The sequence below is a fragment of the Copidosoma floridanum genome, unplaced genomic scaffold, assembly GCF_036245765.1.
Source record: "Copidosoma floridanum isolate Cflo_tuat_1 unplaced genomic scaffold, Cflo_Japanese_pri ptg000025l, whole genome shotgun sequence".
Classification (NCBI taxonomy): Eukaryota; Metazoa; Arthropoda; class Insecta; order Hymenoptera; family Encyrtidae; genus Copidosoma; species Copidosoma floridanum.
Genome location: NW_028321902.1, coordinates 3962160 through 3986291, shown reverse-complemented (window position 1 = coordinate 3986291; position 24132 = coordinate 3962160). Strand labels below are relative to the sequence as shown.

Below are 24132 nucleotides of genomic sequence, written 5' to 3'. Positions count from 1 at the left end.
TCAATATTCGACTCTTGTCATTTGAGTCCAATGAAATAAAAAAAATGCATGTTCTTTATCAGGTATCATTTTTGTTTGAGAAAAAATTCAATAAAATTTCATAAAAAATATTAACTATGAAAGTCTAAAATAAAACTAGACGGTAAAATATTTAACTGATTCTGTCGATTGAAATAATTGTTCCCATGCTGAAGCGAAGTATAAGATTAAAAATAATATTTTGTTGGTGATTGTGCGACCAAGCCAGTCAAGTGCATTTGCTTGCAAAAGTAATGTTGTGACCGTAATTTGAAAAAATAAAAAATAAACAACTAGCTTGACAAACGATTAATGATTTTAAAACAATGTTATGTGTCTTAGGTGGTAATAATGATTTTAAAAATGAAAGAAGTAAGCGATTAGTGAACAAGTGGAATTAAAAATTAAGTGTAATGGAAAAAAAAAATAATAATAAATAAAATAAATTGAAAAAGAAGAAAGCCTGCTTTCTAAGTCATGTCAATGTGATTCAATTGGCTGGGTTGCTTCCTACCTTGCCACCCTACAAATTCTCCAGCTTCGCCTGAGGAACACAAGAGCACACATTAGTATGGCAGGTAGGTAAGGTCAGATCAATCAAATGGTGAATAACAAAAAGCCTAGTTATAAATATGTATATATTTATATATATATATGTTTATGCAGTGGCACAGGTGATTTCTATCTGATGTAATTTTATTTTTCATAATATTTTTTTTTTTTTTATTATTTACCAGTAAACTCAAGAAAAATATCAATTTTAATACGTAAATATGATTATTGAGAGTAATAAATAATATAATGTAACAATAATAATTATAATAAATATAATTATCATAGAACAGATTGGACATTAATCATGTCAACACGAAAATTTATTAATTACTTTGTATTATTACTTATTACATAATAATATAATCAATAGTATTATTGATGTAATAATTGTATTATTACATATTAAAACTTATATGTCAAAAACCAAAAAAAAAATTGAAAATCCTTTTTTAAAGATATTTATTTGAGATTATATCCCGCTAAGTAATGAACGGCATGTAATAAAAATTTGCAAGGTATAGTCGATCAAATTGAAGAGAACGAAAAAAATATTTTTTTTTCTTTAAAGTACCACTGTTTCAAGTTTGCCACTAGACAGTTCAAAAACCAGTCCACTCCACATCACAGCAATCCAATCCAAATTTAATATTAATTACTTCCTCAATTAATATATTGCTGTGTGGTTTTTGATATGCATGCGACTATAATATAATGCCATTCTCCGTTTTGCAACGCTTTTCAATGCCAAGAAAAACTTTAATCAACAACTACAATGAAAAATTACTCACCTTGTCTAGTTGGGTCTATACTGTTTGGCATCATCGGTTGCCCTGGAGGCTGTAAGTAAAAGTGAAAGAAAGTGAAAATATTTAACATGGGATCAGTGACTACAGGAAAATCATAGCAAAACATTTACCCCATTGAAATCATTTCCCATTTGTGGCATACGAACGTTCGGTCGTGGTCCTGCTGGGTACCTGGGACCCATGAATCCCTGTAATAATGATCGTTTAGTTAGAGCAATACTGCCAATATCATTAATTATAATTTTCAAAAAATCAAAAGACTAGTTACTGTTTCTTAACCACCAAATAACAAAAAAACAAAAAAAAAATTATTGCGTCCATTATCTCGTTGATATCAAACTGTTTACTGTTAATTGTAAGTTTACTAAATTGTTAATAGCTATAGAAATAAAAAACGTACTGTACTTTCATGAAATTTATATTATAACCATTATTTGAAAATACTTTTTAATTTATTAAATTTATGATAGTATTTAGTTATTAACAAAATTATACTTTTGTGCAAGACTTGGCGTTTTTAATGTAAAAATTAAAAAGTATTTAAACTCTCACTTTGTTTGAAATTTCAGAGGAAAGTCTTTTTCAATGCACTTTTCATTCACATTTTGTTGAGAAAATTAATAAATAAATCTAAGGCACTTTTGGTTTTCATAAATTTATATAGGTTACATGGAAAAGATACATATTGACACATTGCACCAGGAATTCAGACAAAATGACGCATTTTCCATAACCAAGACAAAACAATGTGACAGCGAAAAAATTTTTTTAACGTAAAAACAAGTTTGATGCATACATTTAGTAGAAAAAAAAAAAAAAAAAAAAAAAAAAAAAAAAAAAAATATCGTGAGTTATAATAATAATGCACAAAGTAACAGCGGAAGAAGCAAGACAAATGATTATATTATAAAACGATAGGTGACAGCTTGTGATAAATTACAGTGTTAGTAATTAGCATAGATATATATTATGATATACTGTGAAATATCTACTACACCGAACGTCATAAAACCTATATATTTATTTACAAATATTTTTGATATTTTCATATGAGAGACAGCAGGTTGGATATATTTATAACAGTGCCAAACAAATATTATTTTATAAATCATTCGACGTATCAGATGATAAAATGAAACGAAATGTAAGATTAATGATACGATTGCAAAGTAATGATAGAGTTATACGATACAGCGCAATGATCAATGAGTGTAGTAGGCATTTATTTAGGACTTGCTGAATGAAAGCTTACCTGGTTGGACATCATCTGCGAGTGTGGGGGCGGGGGTGGCTGGGGGTGCTGGGGAGATGGCTGTGATGAAGGGTGTGTGGGCGGAGATGGTCGCATTGTCGAGTTGTTCTGCAACAAGCAACGCAAAAACGCCGAACATGTAGGCAAAGTTGCGATCCACAGGCAAGTTTACGTATACAAAAATTAAAAAAAAAAAAAAAAAAAATTTCTTCATTACATTTACAGCCGATCTCCGGACAAAACGACGTGAAATGATAGAATCCGAAGAGTTGTTGTGTCACAATCTCAAAACAATATTCTTTTGTATATCATTACTATTGGTATCAAACCAAAATTAGTACATTGTGAGATTGTGCCGGTAAGCATTTTTTTAAGCACGATACACTGTACAACTCGTGAAAGCTATTGAGCTTTGTGGTGCCCATTGGTGCTGATATGAAGGTATATATTATGAATGAAACATTTGTCAGAAACTCAATTTGGGCATGAAGTACAAACATACTGTAAAATGTCTTACATCGTGTCAGAAGGACAGCAAATAACAACAGAAAATTATAGGCAACGCAATTTTATTCTCACTGTAAAAAACTATTTTTAATACTTACAGTATGTTTGTTTTTTAATTTTATTCGACATTTTTTATTATGAGATAACATTTAATTTGAGAGTAACATTTATCAAATAATGTAGATGATTTTTTTATGATAACAAGATGATTCATTCCATTGCTTTTCTTGGTTTTTTTTCATTTTCAGTTAGAAATCAAATGCAGAGCTATAAAGTCAAAGATATGATTCCAAACAAAAAAATGCAAAAATTACTATAGCAGACACGTGAAAGAGAACCAATTTTATAACTTCCAAAAAACATTTAAAGTTGTTTAACAAACACTGTGTTACACGCGAATAGATGCAGTAAGCAGATAATTTGTTTATTGTATAAACGATTGCAGAACTAAATTCTTTTTTGTATGTAAAATTGGTTTAAATTTGACGTTTCTCATTAATAATATTTTTAATTTACATTAATTTTTATACTTTTTTCTTTCTGAGAAGTAAAGATAATTGACAAATTTAACTTAATGCTTAAGTCTAATTTGAATAAGTTGAAATTTAAAAATATTGATTGTACAAATTGAACTGACGAGTGATATTTTATAAATGTTCAACATAACAAGTCTTTATTTGAACACGAAATGTCAATAAGGTACAAACATACCATGATTTTGCTCTAAAACTATTGGTAATACCGGTATTCATAGCAATAACTACAATTATACACGAATGCACATAGAATTTTTAGATACATAACAAAGATGTCATAAGTATACATAAATACAGGTTAACAAGCAAAAAAAAAAATTAAAATATTCATAAGTATAATTTAAATAAATTTAATTTGTCATAAAAATCATCTTACTTCTAAATTTATGAGAATTTTTACACTTAAAAAAAAAGTTGTTATTAAAAAAAATATAAAAACGGAAGGCTTTAATTTTTTATGTACATTAAAATCGAAACAGAAATCCATTTGAATGCTTGCTAAACAATCATTCATCAGAAAGACATTTAAAGTTTGGTCATCAGAATAGAGGTTCGACATTAAAACGAAATACAAAATCATAGTAATTATTCATGAATTTAAAAAAAACTGTCACTCCTTTTCAATTTAATGCATAAAAATAAAAATTAGATTTTTAATAGAATTATATTTAAATAATTAATTACGTTGAATCAAATATGTTGTTTGTATTCTAATATTTCTGAATTTCTCATCATGTCATGAACAATAACCCAAGTTATTATACAAGTGAATTTAATACAAAAGTTCAACGCAAAATGATGGATCATGAACAGATTTTTTGAATAAAAGCGATGTAGCTAAAACAGATGGATGGCTTTTTAGAACAAAAAATTGTAAACGAAAGGACACAATAAATATTAACAATAATAATGATAGATGTATTACCACTGCTTCAAGTAAAACATGTCTAATACAATTATTTTTATCGATAATTTCAACAATTCTTAAAATATTAATTTTATCAGAACATTTTCCGTAACAGTATTCTGCTAAAAATTTAAAGTACTAATAAATATTACAACTAAGTTAATAAGTTAGGAAGTTTAACCAAACATTTAAAACTTTTTGCGACGAGATTTATTAAACTTTAAATTTTTTAAACTTTAAATTTTGTGTCATAGGAAAGGATACAAAAAGTTTTTTTTTTATTTCTATTAGGTCAGTTAGGTGTATCATCAAAAAATATGGTTGTTTTTTTACATAAACAAATAATGAAGAAAAAAAGCTCATAAAATTGTTCAGTAATGTCACTTTGTGGTAAAACGATTACATTTAAACGTTACTTGAAGAGTCGAGCAACTTCAACACTTTATATCCGACAGTTGTTTGTTTATGTGAAAAAACGTGTCTAATATTTCATAATCTACCTGATGGACCTAATGGATTTTTCTGTATTCTTCGCTATACGTAATATTCTTACAAAAATTATGATTTGATATTATTTTACCAATATTATTAATAAACAAATGTGCATTGATAACAAGGCAGATTGCACATTAAAATTAGATTCTCCTAATTCCCAAATTTAAATGAATTAAATTAGGTATCAATCACAAAGCTTTTCACAAAGATTACATATCAAAAGATTACGTTAATTGAACATAATGTAGAAATTACTTTTCAAATTTCTAGACCAGTTTTACTCTTTTATTTTTTTCGTGCATACATGGTATGCAACGTGAATGGTATATGCAATAATACGAAGCATATAAACAGAAAAATAGAAATGTAGAAAGGGAGAAAGAGTGAGAGAAATAAAGTGGACTAGTGAAACTTACAGGGAAAAAACCGGGTGGCATCGGACCGCCGGGCATGCCGTCGTTCGGTGGCATTTGTCCAAGCGGCGAAGGCGCCGGTCCAGCATTCTGTAAGTACACAACATTTCGTTTGGTTTGGTTGAGATAGTTTTCGTACTCATAGCTCACAAATTGAAAGTAAGTTGACTTTCAGTAATTGTTTATCGTCCATAGCAAAATAATAAGATGACAACATTTTGTTTTTTATTCAAGGTTTATTAAGGCAATTGGCTAATAAAAACAGTTTCGACATAATTTTTAGAAAATGTTAAAATTACTCTCAATTATGTGTTCCACTTACGTGTGCAATTCCGTTTACTCCTCCGTACCCACTATTCACGAATCCCTGAAAATTTTAGCATATTATAAGTAGATACGAGAACATAATTGTAATTTTCAAGATTTATTTTACACTTACGTAGTCATGAAAAGCTTTGGCTTCACTACTGTGTTCGCAGGAATCTCTCCGTTCAGGTGCTGCGCAATACAGGTCCCAAAATACACTGAAATTATTTCCAAACAGTTAATAAAAATATGAAAATAGAACAAATGTTTGTTGATACTCACCACCACCAAGAATGAAGAAATCCTGGAGGTTCACCAAGTGTTATGTTTTTCTCCCACCGAATCTATTATCAAAAAGTATTTATGGCGAAATTTTTAATGTAAATGAAACAAATGCAGATAATATGTTTTATCGAAGCAACAAAGATAAATTATATGTCAAACCGCAAGTGTATTGTCTCCCAAACTGATGTTTAGAGCAATAAACTTGCGATTAAGACTTTTTAATTTGCTCCAGCTTCACACCAAATAGACCGAAAGTCATACATTTACTCATAAATTGTGTAAAGAAAAGTACTACTTTTGGACTATAAGAGTGAATAATTTGTTTATAAGAATTGTAAGTATCACTTACCTCTGACAAGAATGTTTGTGCAGCTTTTTGTGCACCAATGTGTAACAGGTATTCATATACATACAAGGCGAGTCTGAAACATAAAAAGATTTTGATTACCTCAAATCAAATAGATATTTGATTACTATGTCTAAATGGTGAAAAAATAAACTGATTTTTGTGCAGTTTTTTAAAAAGATTTGCTCAAATAAACAGCTTTAATAAATTAATTCACATAATAGTATTGTAATTTTTTATTGTTTTTTTTTTTTTTTCTTTTTCAATCAGCTTAAGAATTCGTTTTACTATAACAAGTTAGTTTTGTATTTAATACATTGAAAATTGAATTGAATTGAATTAATTGTGGTAATATCATTTTTAATTAAATTTTTTTCTAAGCCAATTAGCAACTTTTATGGCATTGTTTTTGTATTCTCCGTTATTTTTAATACTTTTTAGGGTATATAAAAGATACAAGTTCGAAATTTTTTTTTCATTTTGTATCAAACAAAAGTAATGTCATGCAGAAAATTTCAATAAAAAATTGTTATGTGTGCGTTCAATATCTGTACATCTACACTCAAACTATAGTTCCACAAAAGTGGTAATACAGATGGCGCAGCAATCAGCGTAGGGGGACACGACCGTTGTTGAGGATTTTTTTCACTGTCTGGATTTTCTCTCTCTCTCTTTTTCTGTTTCTCATTCCCTCTGCCTTCCTCGTCATCATCATTGCACGGAGAAAGGTGGAGGCAGTGTCGACCAAGAGAGGAAACAAGACGAAGATGGAGGTACGCAAAACTTATACAGTGCAGCGAGTTTAGAGGAGAAAGAGATAGAAGGAGAGAGAAGTCTACAGGGTCCCGGATCTCTTCAGGGGTGCTCAAATCGTGTATGCTTCATAGAATGGTCATCTCTTTTAAATTGCGAGGGATATTTTGCAATGATTTTGCACAGAAGCTAAATTCTTTGAGTTGCTGAATATTTGATGACAGTATTTACAAAGTAATAGCACTGTTTGGAAAATTTTAGGAAAATTCAATTAAATTGAATAGTAAAAATTATAAAAAATTATGCTCATTAGGATTATCATAATTTCTTATTAATGAAAAATTTGTTTGAGATATCTTTATCATCGATTACAATATTAAAATTTTTTATTAATGTTCTAGTATACTTTAGCTATAAAGAAATGTGTGAATGTGCAAGAAACCCTAATTTCAAACAAGTGCTGCAACTTCAAATGGTCTATTTAACAATGAGATGAGGAAAGCTTGTGTCCTTCTACAATCAGCTGATACGAGCAAAAAAGGGTTTGCAACTTGGTTACGAGATTAAAAAGTTGAATTTCAGGATCGAGAAACTAAGTAGGCACGGTGCTCCAACAAGGGTCAACCGCTCGAGATTTTTGTAATGGAAAACGGCTGCAAACAGCAGCCGGCGGCGAGAAAGCGGGTTCTGTACGTGTGCATATGCTAACGTATTAGTGCCAAGAAAGAAAAAGACAGAAAGAGAGGGAGAGAGAGAGACCTAGTCAGGAGCAGAGAGCAGCGCGCGTGGCACACTTCGATCGACAAAATTAACGGGAGTGCGTCGAAAATCCCGCTCTGGAGCTGCCACTCACCATGGAACTTTGTTACATATGGCATCTATCTTATGCATTATTTAATATTACCTATACGATTGTTTTTTGAGACTTTTTATCATCTGTAACTATTTAAACAAAAATGTTTTTGCACCTACAGCAATGTCACGAATTTTTTCATTTTTTTTTGCTTCAAATGTTCGTGACTATTCTTTCAATTAAATAAACGTTGATTAAACTTCAACACTAAGAAAAAGTGTGAGTTTGTATATTAAAAAAATTTTTTTCTAACAATTATCAAAATGTTTCATTTGCAAAAGGAGAAATAAAATACAATAGGACGTCAAGAGATATCGTGAAACTTAAGCTTTTGATGACTTTGGTTTTCATCAACAACTTAACCTTACTATCGTATCAAATTACAGTAAAAAAAGTACTCTTACACAACATTTATACCTTACTAGATATCAGTTCATTTAAAGCCTTTAGTAAAAAATGTACATATGCTTTCGAAGTATTTATAGACTCATAGTTAGACGTCAAACTTTTAGTGTAACGTTACTTTAATTTAACTATATCACAATGAAGTTAGGCGCAAGTATAAAAAATGGTGGCATACTATATGCAGACGTCAACTATAGTGAACCTCCAACGTCAACAAAACTACTATATCATAAACGGAGCACACATGCTACGTATTACATCTAATTATTGATTAAAATATGCACAACTTTGAAGTTATGGACATTATCAACCAAATGAACTTCAAGTTTTTTCCATACATCATTTCGTCAAAATAAATTAATTTACGAACCGAAGGTGCAGGAAATAAAATGACTACACAATAATATACTGAGAGAAGGGCTTGTTAGTAATTAACTTCATATGTTAACTATCAACTTACGTATAATATGTATCCCACGTGGTGCCATCTGATGTAACGCAGGTTCAACGTAAATATGGCATGTTAACTATTAACATGCCGTCAGTGTCAGTTAAAATTAAAAAATTTATAAAGAACATGTAAACTAATTTTCTGTTAACATACTTGTACGTTGATAGTAAACAAATCCTTCTCTCAGTCATAGGGAAAGGCAAATAAAGTATTAGAAATCTGAACTGCGAAAGAAAATGCAATAAACAAATTGATAAAAGAAAATTGTAGATCAAATGCAAAATAAGTAAATTACAAAATTAGAGGAGTTGCTTATGTTATGTGATTTTTTGTGAAAGAAAATTTAGGGACCTCTTATTATGGGATTACATTACATTACTATTTGTTATATTCTGATTTTCTCGCACATTAACTAGGTTAACTGTTTACAAATCATGTTCAAGGGCTCAATCAGACATTATCTTTAGTTTGATTTTGTTAGTATAGCTTTTTCTTTTAAGTTAAAGTGTTAGAATTTTCGAACCTTCACTTTCGTATGATTTCTTTCGATTTACAAAAAGTAAAATCATAGTTACCTCATGAACCATAGCGTTTTCATTACACTCGTCTTGAAGATAACAAAATACTACCATGATAAAAGAAAAATTTTTTTTCTAAATAAATCAACTAGTACTACATTTTATATACAGAGAATAGATGTTTGGTTTGTTTTCATTATATTTATTGTATCAAAAAAACATTGATAAGAGCTTTTATTTAAACAATTTTTCCCAGTTTTCTCATATACCTTATAGGTACATTTCTTAGATCGTAACTTTTATAACATAACACAAAGTTCGTTCGTAAACTTCAGAAGAATTTGATTCGTTTAGATTTTATCAGATTTCTTGAATTGTTACAATCTTTAAATGGATGGTTATTAATGGATGTTGTTGTTATTGTTGTCGTTACGCGGACGACTCGGCATTCTCGATACATAGTGTATATAGTGTGTATAGCAAAGTGCACGCTCCAAAACTTGTCTACCCCCACCACTACATTGAAAAAAGGAAGAAAAAAAACAATGGTAAACAAAAAACAAAACATATATACACTTACTTTTCTCTTGCCTGATTGTCCGAGGGCACAGCTGAGCCCTTTCCCTTGGAGTACATTCTTACGACTCCTCGTTCACTTCACTGTGCGATCAACAGATCCTTTTCTCTGTACGTCTCTCTTTCTCTGATGTCCTCGCGAATCACGATCCCGGCGTAAACATACGCGCCGTTGACCGCTCTCTTTCCTTCTCTCTATACACCCAAAGAAGAGGAGAAGAAACACCAGCAAGCGGCTTTACTTCGTTGCTGATGCTCTACGCCAAGCCGAGCAACAAGGACGCCAGCAGACGACGCGCAAAAAAATCTCTCCTGGGGAAGAGAGGGAAGCTCAAGAGCACTGTGTGATGTACACACAGCAGGTAATATTATAGCTGGGAGAGAGCCTCGAAGATGCTACTCTCCAGCTCCTTCACGCACTTACACACACACACACCACTGTTTGTTTTGTTAATTCGGTTATTTAAACTTAACCTAAGTAATTGCTCCTACGCACTCAGCTGGTTAGCTGTCCGTCACAGGTGAAGTGTCCTTCGCGACACTTAACCTAAAAATCGCAGTACAAGTCTGCCAATAATTAACGCCGGTGATAAAACTTCTAGCGAGTGCTCCATCCTTATAGTTTGCACCCCTCAAAAGAGCACAAGGTTCATACACTGGGGTAGATATTTATATTTATACGAAAATTGTGGTATGAGCAGACGAAATCAGCGAGCAGCGAGCGTTCGACTCAAAACACAGCTCGAGCTGCTGACTGGCACACGCACACTCACGCATCCACGCAGGCAGGAACTCGTACTCGTCAACACTTTGCGTGTGACTGTCCCCTCCCCGCGCGCGTGTACGACTAGTGCGTGTGACCCTCGCGAGCGTGAGCGTCCCTTAACCTCCAAGAGACAAATGCCACTTCCTCTCGGTCTGCTGCACTAACTCGCTACCCCTCTTTTTCTCGGTACCAATGCTGCTGCTTCTGCAGCCCCCAGGTAAGCAACGTATACACACTCTTTACACCATGACGCGACGCGACGCTCGCTGTGTATGCACTGTTTGTGTCTCTCTCTCTCTCTCTCTCTCTCTCTCCCTCTCGAGCCTCTCTTTTTTCCGTACCTTCTTTACTATACACTCTTCCCTCGGCTTCGAGTACGGACCAGTGCTCTCGCCTGCGGCAGAAAACCGAAGACGTGACCGTCACAGTACCGCCACCTGAACTGACGCCCTGCGGCCAGAGTTAATGCGCGCTAAGCGGCAAATTCAAATGTGCTAAAACCAACTAACTAAATCCCAAGCTTTTTAACATAATAACTCAGTACCCAAAACCTCTTATACCAAATAACCCTATACTTCAGATAAATACAACCAAACAATATTTTAAATACACGCTCAACTTATAACTGTATACATAAATCATACTCATCAGATTGCAAAATCTTTAAAATAAAGATCCAAACGACTTGCAACACATAAATATAATGAGAAAAAAACTACTAAATAACCCAGGGAGCTTAATATCTAATTAATTTATTGATAAAAATATAAAATATAACTACGCCGCGTATCCCTATATGACCCAAGGCACTTCATGGTAAGTTTATTACCTAATCAAATATAAATTAAAAGCCCAAGCGCCTATCACCAGATGACCCGGGGCGCTTGCTGGCCACTTTTTTTAAAATTTTACTGAGCGCCTATTACCAGATGACTCAGGGCGCTTACTGGCCACTTTTTTTAAAATTAAACTGAGCTGCTATCACCAGATGACTCAGGGCGCTTACTAGCCAGTTTATTAACTAATTAAATATAAATTCACAGCCCAAGCGCCTATCACCAGATGACCCGGGGCGCTTGCTGTCCACTTTTTTTAAAATTTTACTGAGCGCCTATCACCAGATGACTCAGGGCGCTTACTAGCCAGTTTATTAACTAATTAAATATAAATTAAAAGCCCAAGCGCCTATCACCAGATGACCCGGGGCGCTTGCTGTCCACTTTTTTTAAAATTTTACTGAGCGCCTATCACCAGATGACTCAGGGCGCTTACTAGCCAGTTTATTAACTAATTAAATATAAATTAAAAGCCCAAGCGCCTATCACCAGATGACCCGGGGCGCTTGCTGTCCACTTTTTTTAAAATTTTACTGAGCGCCTATCACCAGATGACTCAGGGCGCTTACTAGCCAGTTTATTAACTAATTAAATATAAATTAAAAGCCCAAGCGCCTATCACCAGATGACCCGGGGCGCTTGCTGGCCACTTTTTTTAAAATTTTACTGAGCGCCTATTACCAGATGACTCAGGGCGCTTACTGGCCACTTTTTTTAAAATTAAACTGAGCTGCTATCACCAGATGACTCAGGGCGCTTACTAGCCAGTTTATTAACTAATTAAATATAAATTCACAGCCCAAGCGCCTATCACCAGATGACCCGGGGCGCTTGCTGTCCACTTTTTTTAAAATTTTACTGAGCGCCTATCACCAGATGACTCAGGGCGCTTACTAGCCAGTTTATTAACTAATTAAATATAAATTAAAAGCCCAAGCGCCTATCACCAAATGACCCGGGGCGCTTGCTGGCCACTTTTTTTTAAATTAAACTGAGCGCCTATCACCAGATGACTCAGGGCGCTTACTAGCCAGTTTATTACCTAATCAAATATAAATTAAAAGCCCAAGCGCCTATCACCAGATGACCCGGGGCGCTTACTGGCCACTTTTTTAAAAATTAAACTGAGCGCCTATCCCCAGATGCCCTCAAATACTTGCTTTCCAGTTTTCAAACCGTCGGATTAATAATTATCGAGACAAGTGCTTGTTAAGAAACGAAAAGAATTCAATTTTTGGCCCTGATGGTATTAATAAATGGCTTAGAAATTAACAACAAGCTGTGTAACGTCCTTAGTTACTTGATATAAGTTCCATTCTATTTTTTGTTAACTCAAAAATGCTAGCATAAGAGCTCTTAATTGTTCTAAGTAACATCGGAGTATGCCTTTATAATATTTTATAATTATTATTATTGCAGTAGTTGGTCGATTAGTACGTTAGGTTACTTATACATACAGCACTAGTTATTTGTTGGTTTTTTTTGTATCACAATTAAGAACCTATTAAGTGCCTTACTTTGCTACACATTGAATGCCGTAACTATTGTAGCATTTTTCATTTTATTAACCAGTGGATAGTAAGCGCCCTGGGTCATGTAGTGATAGACGCTTAGGATTTAAATTTATATTTAATTTGTTAATAAACTGGCCAGTAAGTGCCCTGAGTCATCTGGTAATAGCAGCTTAGTTTAATTTAAAAAAAAGTGGCCAGTAAGCGCCCCGGGTCATCTGGTGATAGGCGCTTGGGCTTTTAATTTATATTTAATTAGTTAATAAACTGGCTAGTAAGCGCCCTGAGTCATCTGGTGATAGCAGCTCAGTTTAATTTAAAAAAAAGTGGCCAGCAAGCGCCCCGGGTCATTTGGTGATAGGCGCTTGGGCTTTTAATTTATATTTAATTAGTTAATAAACTGGCTAGCAAGCGCCCTGAGTCATCTGGTGATAGGCGCTCAGTAAAATTTTAAAAAAAGTGGACAGCAAGCGCCCCGGGTCATCTGGTGATAGGCGCTTGGGCTGTGAATTTATATTTAATTAGTTAATAAACTGGCTAGTAAGCGCCCTGAGTCATCTGGTGATAGCAGCTCAGTTTAATTTTAAAAAAAGTGGCCAGTAAGCGCCCTGAGTCATCTGGTAATAGGCGCTCAGTAAAATTTTAAAAAAAGTGGCCAGCAAGCGCCCCGGGTCATCTGGTGATAGGCGCTTGGGCTTTTAATTTATATTTAATTAGTTAATAAACTGGCTAGTAAGCGCCCTGAGTCATCTGGTGATAGGCGCTCAGTAAAATTTTAAAAAAAGTGGACAGCAAGCGCCCCGGGTCATCTGGTGATAGGCGCTTGGGCTTTTAATTTATATTTAATTAGTTAATAAACTGGCTAGTAAGCGCCCTGAGTCATCTGGTGATAGGCGCTCAGTAAAATTTTAAAAAAAGTGGACAGCAAGCGCCCCGGGTCATCTGGTGATAGGCGCTTGGGCTTTTAATTTATATTTAATTAGTTAATAAACTGGCTAGTAAGCGCCCTGAGTCATCTGGTGATAGGCGCTCAGTAAAATTTTAAAAAAAGTGGACAGCAAGCGCCCCGGGTCATCTGGTGATAGGCGCTTGGGCTGTGAATTTATATTTAATTAGTTAATAAACTGGCTAGTAAGCGCCCTGAGTCATCTGGTGATAGCAGCTCAGTTTAATTTTAAAAAAAGTGGCCAGTAAGCGCCCTGAGTCATCTGGTAATAGGCGCTCAGTAAAATTTTAAAAAAAGTGGCCAGCAAGCGCCCCGGGTCATCTGGTGATAGGCGCTTGGGCTTTTAATTTATATTTGATTAGGTAATAAACTTACCATGAAGTGCCTTGGGTCATATAGGGATACGCGTCGTAGTTATATTTTATATTTTTATCAATAAATTAATTAGATATTAAGCTCCCTGGGTTATTTAGTAGTTTTTTCTCATTATATTTATGTGTTGCAAGTCGTTTGGATCTTTATTTTAAAGATTTTGCAATCTGATGAGTATGATTTATGTATACAGTTATAAGTTGAGCGTGTATTTAAAATATTGTTTGGTTGTATTTATCTGAATTATAGGGTTATTTGGTTTAAGAGGTTTTGGGTACTGAGTTATTATGTTAAAAAGCTTGGTATTTAGTTAGTTGGTTTTAGCACATTTGAATTTGCCGCTTAGCGCGCATTAACTCTGGCCGCATGGCGTCAGTTCAGGTGGCGGTACTGTGACGGCCACGTCTTCGGTTTTCTGCCGCAGGCGAGAGCACTGGTACGGACACTACGGACGGAGAGTGTGTGATGATCACCGAACCCGAGAGAGAGAAAGACTCATTTGCTTAACTCTTTTGTCTCTCTCTCTCTCTCACACTGTGTGGTGTGTGAATCGTGAACTGTACTTATATTTATGCTATAGTAAATGCGCGACGTCAACACACTATATTCTCTCTCTCTCTCCTCTCTCACTAGTATATCCCTCCTTCTCCCCCTCTCACTGACACTGACTATACTAAGTTGATCTTTTTTTCCTTCATCTCTCTCTCTCTCTGGTTTATTTAATGCATGTGTAGAATGGAAAGCGTGTATATAAAAATATATATATGATAATAATATGTTATAGATGCACGTGTGTAGTTGTGCGACGCGCCAGTATTATGGCAACGCAATATATAAGTCCAACAGTGTGGAGTGTCGCCGCCCTTGCGAGCACGTCCTCGGATCCTCCCCTCTTTATCCCTACTCTTAGAGCTAGACGATGGCTATTAGTATAGCTATATCTCAATATGTATACATATAGGTATAAAATTTATATAGTACATAGAATGTGCATGTATCTCGTGAGTAGGCTTTTTTGTACACTACAGCATTTTTAAATTACTTGGCTCTTTTACTTCCTTGTACAATGTATCATGTACATACTTAAAAAAGTAAAAGTATAATACTTAACTTTGGCTTCCAATGAATGTAGTTTAATACAATCCTAACCTATGGTCCAACGATTCCTTTTACCCATTTTATAATATAAGGAAATCATAAATTACAAACATAAATCGTATCAAAATTACTGGTAAATTTTTATAATTTTGTAGCTCGAAATTTCGTTGGAACAACTATAGGCCGTATGAACTAACTATTTTATGATTGATGCATGTTTGATTTCATCAAAAATGATACAAGTAAATATCTTTTTGTTTTTGCACATAGTACAATAGACTCGTACTCCATTACAATTGCCACACATTTTACGATTACATTCACTTGGTACAATCTACAATCATCGAAGTTTCATTTATACTCGATATCTTTTTTTGATAACGTAATGAGAGCTGTTTGAAAGTATATATGTTATCTATACCCAATCATTTACTAAAAACTGAGTTTTCATATGTACATACTAAAGACTTCGAAATTTTTCGTAGTATTAGATATTTCATTAGAAAAATGTGTAATTAAGAAGTTACGGAACCTCCCAAGCAAAAATTAAATTAGTGATGAAAAGTTAATGATAAGTGATAAAAATCCATAGTAAGAAATAGTAAAGTCCAGATTTAAAGATGAGAAGAGAATTTGATAACTGTCACTATTAGTTATTATTAGTTTTCTTTTCTTTTCCGTTGTAAGTGACTTAACATAAACAAAATGAAAGCTGATAATAACCATTATAAATTATAATAAACTGTTACTTACATAGTTTATAATATGTATTAGTTATCATTAATTATTTAAAAAATTTAAAGCGACTGATAAAAATTTCTACTAATTATCACTAGGTGTTCATAAAAATGATTTAATAAGAGAATAATACTACATTTTTCGATTCTATTTTCACAAATAAGTAACAAATAATAATCAACGATAACATGTATTAAAAAGATAAATATTATTATAGTCTCAAATTTCGCCACTATAATTTATTACAATCAGTTTTTATTTATTTTCCTTTTTTTCTTTAATGAACAAATACATAAATGACATCATTTTTACTTGAGCAACAATAAAATTTGAAAAAAAAATTGATTGTCCTGCATATATTTACAAGTGTTGAATTATATAATTAATTATTAATTATATAATAAGCCCGTATTTATTGGGTTGATGAGGTTTAAAGAAGTCAGCAAAGTAACGTGCTGTTTACAGCTTAAATAGTAAAAACGTCTCCGAAATAAATGAATATTAGAAGCATTACCAGAAGTTTAAATAATTCATTGATATGAAATATAGATTAAAAAGTTTTCTAGAATACATTAGTGTTATCTAAGGAGCTCAAGAGTTCGGCTTAAACATTATCTAGCTGTAGAACCTACTCATGTATGTTATATTTTTATCGTGAAAACTAACCAATGACAAGACAATACTTACTGCTTTGCTTACTAGCCGAAAAAATGCTTAACAATGATAGACTGTGAAACACTGTAGACTACAACATATTTGGTTCAACAATCATACCGATGTATACCAATATCTTGATTGGCTATTGTAGTTGTTTCTAGTGAAACAAAGCAATACATTTCGTCTATTTATTGGCCTATGGACTCAAAATTAAAGACTCAATTTTTTACTTTTCTATCGGGTCTCTATGTGCATACCGTATGATTAATTGTTAAATTTAAATTAATTAAAATGATTGTACACCTACTGACATACTTCACACAAGCAGAAAAGCTTACAGTGTAAAATTTAGATACTATAAAAAATTGGATTTTAAAATTGTTTAATTTTTTTTTTTTTTATTATAAATGCTCATTAAAATTTTTTTTAAAATATGTTTAGTTCAATATAACTTTTAAGTATTACTCGGTTGATAGTGTAGAAATAATACATGTGTATATTAATCCTACGATTATACTATACATTTCCGCATTATAGGTTTATTCAAATGACAATAATGTGTTTCGTCTACTTTATCAACATGATTTCACCTGTTTTCACTTTTTAAACGCATTCCAAATACAATCATATGGCATGAATATTTGATCTTTGGTAACAGCAAAGTTAAAAAATATATATTACGTAAATATCCTCAAGTATGTACTGACTAGTACTGTTACTCGCATCATTTTTCAATATTTTAGAGGTGACATGAATGGTGGGAGGACGAAATGAGTATGTACATGATCGTACTTAAAAATCATAGGAATAAATTTTCAACGTCTTGTCTTGGAAGTTTCTACACCTTATCTTCATAATCTGCCCGGTTATTATTAGTTTCTGCGAAAAACCTTTGTTTTCATATTTAATACGAACCTTTTATTTTATTTTATTTTATCATACCTCTTTGTACATCATCACTTGATAAAAAATTTGAAACAAAAAAATAAAAATAAAAAACTTTTTTGTAATACTGTGAATCTGACGACAGCAGGATATTGCAATATTAAAGTATGACTCCAACGGCAATGCTGTCCAATGGTCTTTATTTATTTATTAAAGCAATAAGCAATTATTGACTCCGACAGCATTGCCGTTGGAGTCATACTTTAATATAAAAATAAAAAACAAATACTTAACAAAGGTGCCAAAAAAATTTGGTTAGGGTTATTAAAAACAAAAGTTAGGTTAGATTGTGGTAATTTCAAAAATAAACACATTAATTTGTCTGGATTTTGAGATGTGCTAAGTACATTTAAAAACAAGTACTGACAGATGGCATGCAAGTATAGGAGAAAGATTGCGTCTGCATCTCTAATTTCTGACTGTTTCCAGCAATGTAGTTTGTAATTACTGAGCATTATTTAATATTACAAAATGTTTCGACATCTACATAAAAATTTTAAACTTCGGATGGTTTTTCCATGTTTGCAAATCGATTTAGTGATCTATGTTCATCTATGTTGAATGTTACAAAATACTATAATATAATCATACATGATACAGATTATTATTATTATGCAGAAGTATAATTAATATAATTAAATTCATCTCAGAAAGTAAAAAATAATAATTGATTGTAAATTTTTTTACTTATAAATAATTAAAAATTGTGCCTAGTTGATGGTATTAAGTTTTTGTAAGTGATTACTATAAATTTTTTGTGTAACTGATAATTTTTTTAATTTATAACTAATTTTTGATAAAAATTATTGATTGCTGTTATGAAACAACGAAATTAAATTATATTTTACAATTTAGATTTTGTATTAAGATAGTAATGATAAATATTATAGTCTCAAATCTGGACCTTATTAGTTGTTATTAGTTATTACTAGTTTTTATTTTTTTAACCTTAAGAAATTTTATCTCTATCAAGAAAAAGTAATTAAATTAATATAAATAATTAACAATAATAATGTAAATGCACACATAACAAGACTAAATTCGCAGATCAGGAAAAAGCATTTCTAGACGTATAGCTTAGAAACCGCTACCCAGATCCCAATCCAAAAATGCTTATTCTTATTTCAAGAAATCCATTGCTTAAATCTTTTTCCGGTTGCCAAACAATAATTACAAATTGCTTGCTAAATCTAAAAATTCAATCATTTGGAGTGTACGAATTTATGTAATGTGCTTAAGTCAGTCACAACTGAAAGGTAAAATACTTCATAAAGTTATACCAGTATCTAGAACGGCTTGAAACAAATTATTTCGTTTTGAATAGATAGAGTTTTACAGTTGGTAAAGCTTTCATGTGACGATGTGACATGGAAATCCGTAAAATGTAGTTAACCTCTCTTTCCTGTTTCATGAGGTTCCACACCAAAGTGGGGGACTGGGGACTATGGGGGGGTACGAGAGGTCCGACTTTTTGCTTCTTCTAGGTTATAAATGCGCGCATGCCCCATTTATCAACATTAGAGTTTTTTTCATACTTTTAAATATTTATTAATATCTTTTTTCACAACTAACCAATTGATCTGATTGTTTTACGTAAATCTTAAGTAAGTTTCAACCGATCATTGGCTGAAATTTTTTCAAAATCTCTCTGTCAATTCTACCATTATTTCACAGGTTAAGAGTAATTTTCTAGAATTTTTTTCTTGATTCAGAGGAAACCAAAAATCTTAAAACTCCACATAAATTCTATTTATTGGTTTATTGACATATATACCGAGTTTTAATAAAAACTGACTGTTAATTTCTTTCGGTGCGGTACCTTCTTAATTGACATGGGCTGTTATTGGGTTAAAAATACATATCGGTACCTTAACATGATGTTCATCTACTAGGTTATCGTTAAAATAACTTTCAAAAAATTTATTTATTGATTATTTACAAAACAAAAAAATTTTTTTATTGTTTCTATTGGTAGAAAAATATATAAACTTAATGTTGAAGCAACTGTTTTGTTATTATGTGATACAATAATTAATTAAAAATGAAAACAAGGTTTTCCAAAAAAAGTGTTCAAGTAAGTACTGGTACTTTTATATCTTATGACTCCTATACTTATACCTCTAACGTAGTTAGAGAAGAGCAAGAGAGGGCAATATACAGCTGCGCAGTGACTGCATTCCGACTGCAAGTGTATATTATACTTACGCACACCGACACGAGTTATAATCGCACACTTGTGCTTCTCATGTATTCACCGGTCTCTTTTTGCTATGAATGTTAAGTATGTCCTTCTCTTTTTTTTTCAGCTCCCTTTTTTTCGATTTTTTACCAGTTTCCATATCCCTTTTAACTCCTCTAGCATCTCATAATATTCGCGCAAGGTCCAAAGTTGAAATTTGAAGAACTCTTTGAAGTATTAGTATTCATGTCCTTTTTCAAGATTTTTAATGTCTAACTTTTTAAATTATTTTTATTTCTTTTTAAAAATAACGTAGCTGAAAAAACGAGTCCTGTCAACACATATTATAATAATGAATAATTAATAAAATTGTGTTATTTCCAATATTATGTGTTACAAATCAAACTATGGGGATGTTTCTAAATTAGAATTAAGTCGTGGTACTTAACATTTAAAAACAGGAAAAACCTGAAAAACCGAAAAAAAAAAAAAAAAGAACACGACAAAACGGGGGATGCTACTAGCGACGCCCCTGGGCACTTTCTACGCCCCTGTACCAACAACCCAACCTAACCTCGTAGCACTACTAATTAAGGGGAAGTACAAATACGAGCTGGGAGGGGAGGGGGATGTGTATAGTCGTCGGGGAGAGTTGATCCCAGTATCGATGGAAGGTGCAGGCTTGGGTGCCGAGCATTGTGCCCTGAGGCAAAATACCCAACAATTGACGGCGAGGAGGCGTCGGGCTGTCGGGGAAAATTGGTGGGTGGGGGATTCGTAACAAAATGGGAGGGGGAGCGAATACATATATATTAAGGACGAATGGAAGGAGAAGAGGGCAGAGTGCACACGTTTGCTGCGCTGCTTAGCCATTCTTGTGGCTGTGCCGCTTCCCCTTTTTCAATTTTATCTCGCCGAATCGACAAGCAAAACTATACATGTATATATACACTGCCAAGACAATGCCTGTACTACTAAACCAAAGGGAAAGTCCTTTCGTTACATTTCATGTACTTATATAAGGTACCTTTCTTTTAGGCAGAAGAAGCTATTGAGAGGGGATATGGGGGGGGGGTTACGACGCCGAACCCGGGGGGAGGGGATGGAGCGCACGTACAACATTGCAATTATAGAACGGTCTATTTCGCGCGCAACTGTAAAGAAACTATTTTTTCGACATTTTCACCAGAGAATGCATAGAATATTATTTTTTTTTTTTAATTATTTTTGCTATCGCAGGTTGCAGTATCTTGTTTTTTCTCGCGAGAAATTAATAAATATTTCTCGCGTCAAAAAATCGAAACACAATAACACCATTAATTAAAAATATAAAGGTACTCTTGTTTTTCAACGGTTTAAATAAAACTGTACGTTCGAACAATTGAAAAACATATATTGCAAAATAAAAACAGTTTAAATTACAATGTAATTATGGAAAAAAATTTTTTTTTAATTCTTAATTTAAAATTTTCCAAATCAAGGTACATTTTTTGTGCATAAAAGACGTTATTTCGCAGGAGATGCCAATAAATGGACGGTCCAGGGACAATGACGTGGGAGGAGTTTGTGGATAATGCCGAGAAACTAGTGAGATTGTCGGACGAGATCTCGGACCATTGGAAATTTCCAGGGGACAAGGTGCGTCGAACAACCGTCTGCCTTCTCTCTCGTTTGATGTATGTGTGCACGCTGTGTGTGTACGCATGACGTTCGATCGATCGACATTCGGTAACAATGGCTCAACTGACTCATGTTACAGAGCCCCCCCATGTGCCTTAATAACGCAAATGGCGAGGAACAAATGCGATAATCCAACAATAAAAAACAAAATTTAGTTTTCTTGGTTTTCTAATTCATGTATAATGAATGTTGATCAACAGGCGCTACCGGGCCAAGCCTATTTGACTCGGCAGGAAAAATTATTCGTCCCGATTGACCATCCAATGAACGATGAGCGATTAGAGGACGGTCTTAACATCGAATGCGATGATGAGAAATGGTGCGAGGAGTTAAATGAACATCGAGATCCTTACGAGTATCCTGTCGTTAAGGAGAGACCGTTGATCATCGAACACCACGTCTTGTGGTCCATGAGTTACAGCGTGCCTGTGATTTTTTTCAATGGTTGGAAATCAGGTGAGTCGAAGATAATTTTCACAAATTTATATATTCATTACCCGATATGCATCTCTTACTTGTCAATACCACGACTTGAACTCTTCCGCTAATGTAATAAGTTGAAATGTGAAACACACTAACCATCCGCGCGATGGTAACTGATGCAGAGAGAGTTCTTTACACTGGGCTGGTTGCTTTTTTATAAAGTAGAGGTCCTTAGTATACGCATTTGACGATTTTCATCGAGCTCTCTTTCCAACTTTTGCAAGTGTGTAGTCGTTATGGTGATGAAACACAATATATATACACATATATATATATATATATATACATTTTTTAAAATTTATATTATATTGTTGTTACCTCTGGTGAGAGCTATTTACACTCACAGTATATATAGATATAGTGAAGTGTTTGCTCCCATATACTTATAGCTCGGGGAATCACACTTTTGTCGATAAAAAAGACTTCTGCATCTCTTTTTTTTTCATAAAAAAAGTTTTTATTGAACAACTCGATCAAAAACGTTCTTATTGAAGAGTTGCAATTACTTTGTTGATTGCAATCGAGCACCTATTAATCTACTCGTACACACTGAACTTGCATTTATAAATAGCGTTTGAGATTCATAGTAAGAGTTACATGGATGGTATAATGGTTCAAAATTCGTCCCGTAATATTTCGCGATGTCCTGCAATGCAATGTCACAACGTCGAAATCGACGTTTAATCACTACTAGACCTTAATCCGAAAGAGTACAGGGAAGCATCATAACGGCAATTGTTTCGCCTGTCGCGGGAGAACGAGTCCCTCTAAGCTGCAGCTCCGCGCAATATCGAAAAGTGCTAGACTTTTTTTTTTTTTTTTGGCGCACTCGCTCGTCGTCGTAGGTGACCAGCTTGAAAACGCGTTCGGCTCTCGTAAGCTTTTGTTTTAAAAAAATTAATAATCAACTGTTTTTTTAATTATTCTGTAAGAACATTCAGTGTTATTCCTAAAAATAAATCAATTGGGTTGACCACAAAATGCAGTAAAAAACAATTCACTTCATTCACGTTTACTTGACCATCAAACTATGTATCATCTACTAAAGAATTAATTTCAATAAAGATTTTTTTTTTTAAATTGGGTTACCACATAAATTGCTAAGTATTTCTTTTAAAAAATGACGCCCTGCACTATGTTTTCATTACTCGTAACCCTTTACCCAAAAATAGATATTTAAGAAGGAAAAAAAAAAAAAAAAAACCTCGTTGTCTCCAGATTACCCCGGCATCAATCCAGTGAGCGTGGAAATTGCGCAAAAGCTGTTGGAAACCGACAAGCTGGCCTACAATGAACTTTCCCAAGCCATTCATCCGCTTCTCGGTCGGCCCTTTCTCCACCTCCATCCCTGCGGCTCGCCCGAGCTCTTACGGAGCGTGGCCCAAAGGTACGTATATTATACACGCATCGAGAATGCACTTTATGGTCCTGTGTGAGGAAAATTTATCGCTTCCAACGGGATGATTAGGGAGTGCAAACGTGCGATCCATTGTTTGAGCTTGGAACGAGTGCGAAAAACAAAACAAAAAAAAAAGCGTGTATGTGTAAACGAGCAGGAGTCGAGGGAAAGCGGAAAGAGGAAACGAGACAAACGAGTATAGGAAATCCGGCGACCTCGACACGATTTCCTTCTCCTCCTCTTCGATCCTCTCACCCCTGACGCGCGTAACTGCGGAAAAAGACATTTTTTGTTTTTGTTTTGTTCCAAGGCAGTGTATACGTATGCGCTCAATAAAACTGTTTAATACGTCTCATTCGAATTTTGCAGCACCAACAAACTGGTGAGCTGGTTAAGTGCCGTGGCACCAGCTGCGTTGAAGCTACGCCTGAGGTCCGAATACTTTTATCTGACAAACGCAGCTCGAGGAGGTGACAAGGATAACGCCGAAGATGGACGGTGAGCTTGCGAGAGCTTTTTTGTTTTTTAAGAAAAACTGTA

General features: G+C 33.5%; 2 protein-coding genes across 9 annotated transcripts in view; one reads left to right on the top strand and one right to left on the bottom strand.

Annotated features, from left to right (window-relative positions):
- Positions 1-11122, bottom strand: part of Ssdp (Sequence-specific single-stranded DNA-binding protein) — a 22089-nt gene extending 10967 nt beyond the window's left edge. For 2 of the 5 annotated variants that reach the window (XM_089595263.1, XM_089595265.1), the window contains exons 1-10: positions 9987-11122; positions 6430-6502; positions 6078-6139; positions 5929-6013; positions 5812-5856; positions 5493-5579; positions 2632-2739; positions 1490-1567; positions 1362-1410; positions 533-562 (exon numbers count right to left, since the gene is read on the bottom strand). In XM_089595263.1, coding sequence (XP_089451389.1) covers positions 533-562; positions 1362-1410; positions 1490-1567; positions 2632-2739; positions 5493-5579; positions 5812-5856; positions 5929-6013; positions 6078-6139; positions 6430-6502; positions 9987-10042 — 673 coding nt within the window. In that variant the 5' untranslated portion in view covers positions 10043-11122. Of the gene's footprint in view, positions 1-532; positions 563-1361; positions 1411-1489; positions 1570-2621; positions 2740-5492; positions 5580-5811; positions 5857-5928; positions 6014-6077; positions 6140-6429; positions 6503-9986 lie in introns of all 5 variants that reach the window. The other 3 variants (XM_023391478.2, XM_089595264.1, XM_089595266.1) reach the window with 3 other exon arrangements.
- Positions 10052-24132, top strand: Atg10 (Autophagy-related 10). Of its 4 annotated transcripts, none has more exons than XM_014355216.2 (5): positions 10052-10344; positions 21548-21668; positions 21911-22166; positions 23412-23580; positions 23962-24132. In XM_014355216.2, the coding sequence occupies exons 2-5, from the start codon at positions 21561-21563 to the stop codon at positions 24092-24094; spliced, it is 666 nt and encodes a 221-aa protein (XP_014210702.2). In that variant the 5' UTR covers positions 10052-10344; positions 21548-21560; the 3' UTR covers positions 24095-24132. The 4 variants fall into 4 exon arrangements, with proteins under 4 accessions (XP_014210702.2, XP_014210701.2, XP_014210703.2 ...); XM_014355215.2 differs by lacking the exon at positions 10052-10344 and adding an exon at positions 10815-10965; XM_014355217.2 differs by lacking the exon at positions 10052-10344 and adding an exon at positions 21322-21364.

Coding starts and splice junctions, on each gene's coding strand:
- Atg10 (XM_014355216.2), top strand. CDS start 21,561: ATGGACGGTCCAGGGACAATGACGTGGGAGGAGTTTGTGGATAATGCC. Junction 21,669..21,910: donor GGAAATTTCCAGGGGACAAG/GTGCGTCGAACA, acceptor GTTGATCAACAG/GCGCTACCGGGCCAAGCCTA. Junction 23,581..23,961: donor TTACGGAGCGTGGCCCAAAG/GTACGTATATTA, acceptor CGAATTTTGCAG/CACCAACAAACTGGTGAGCT.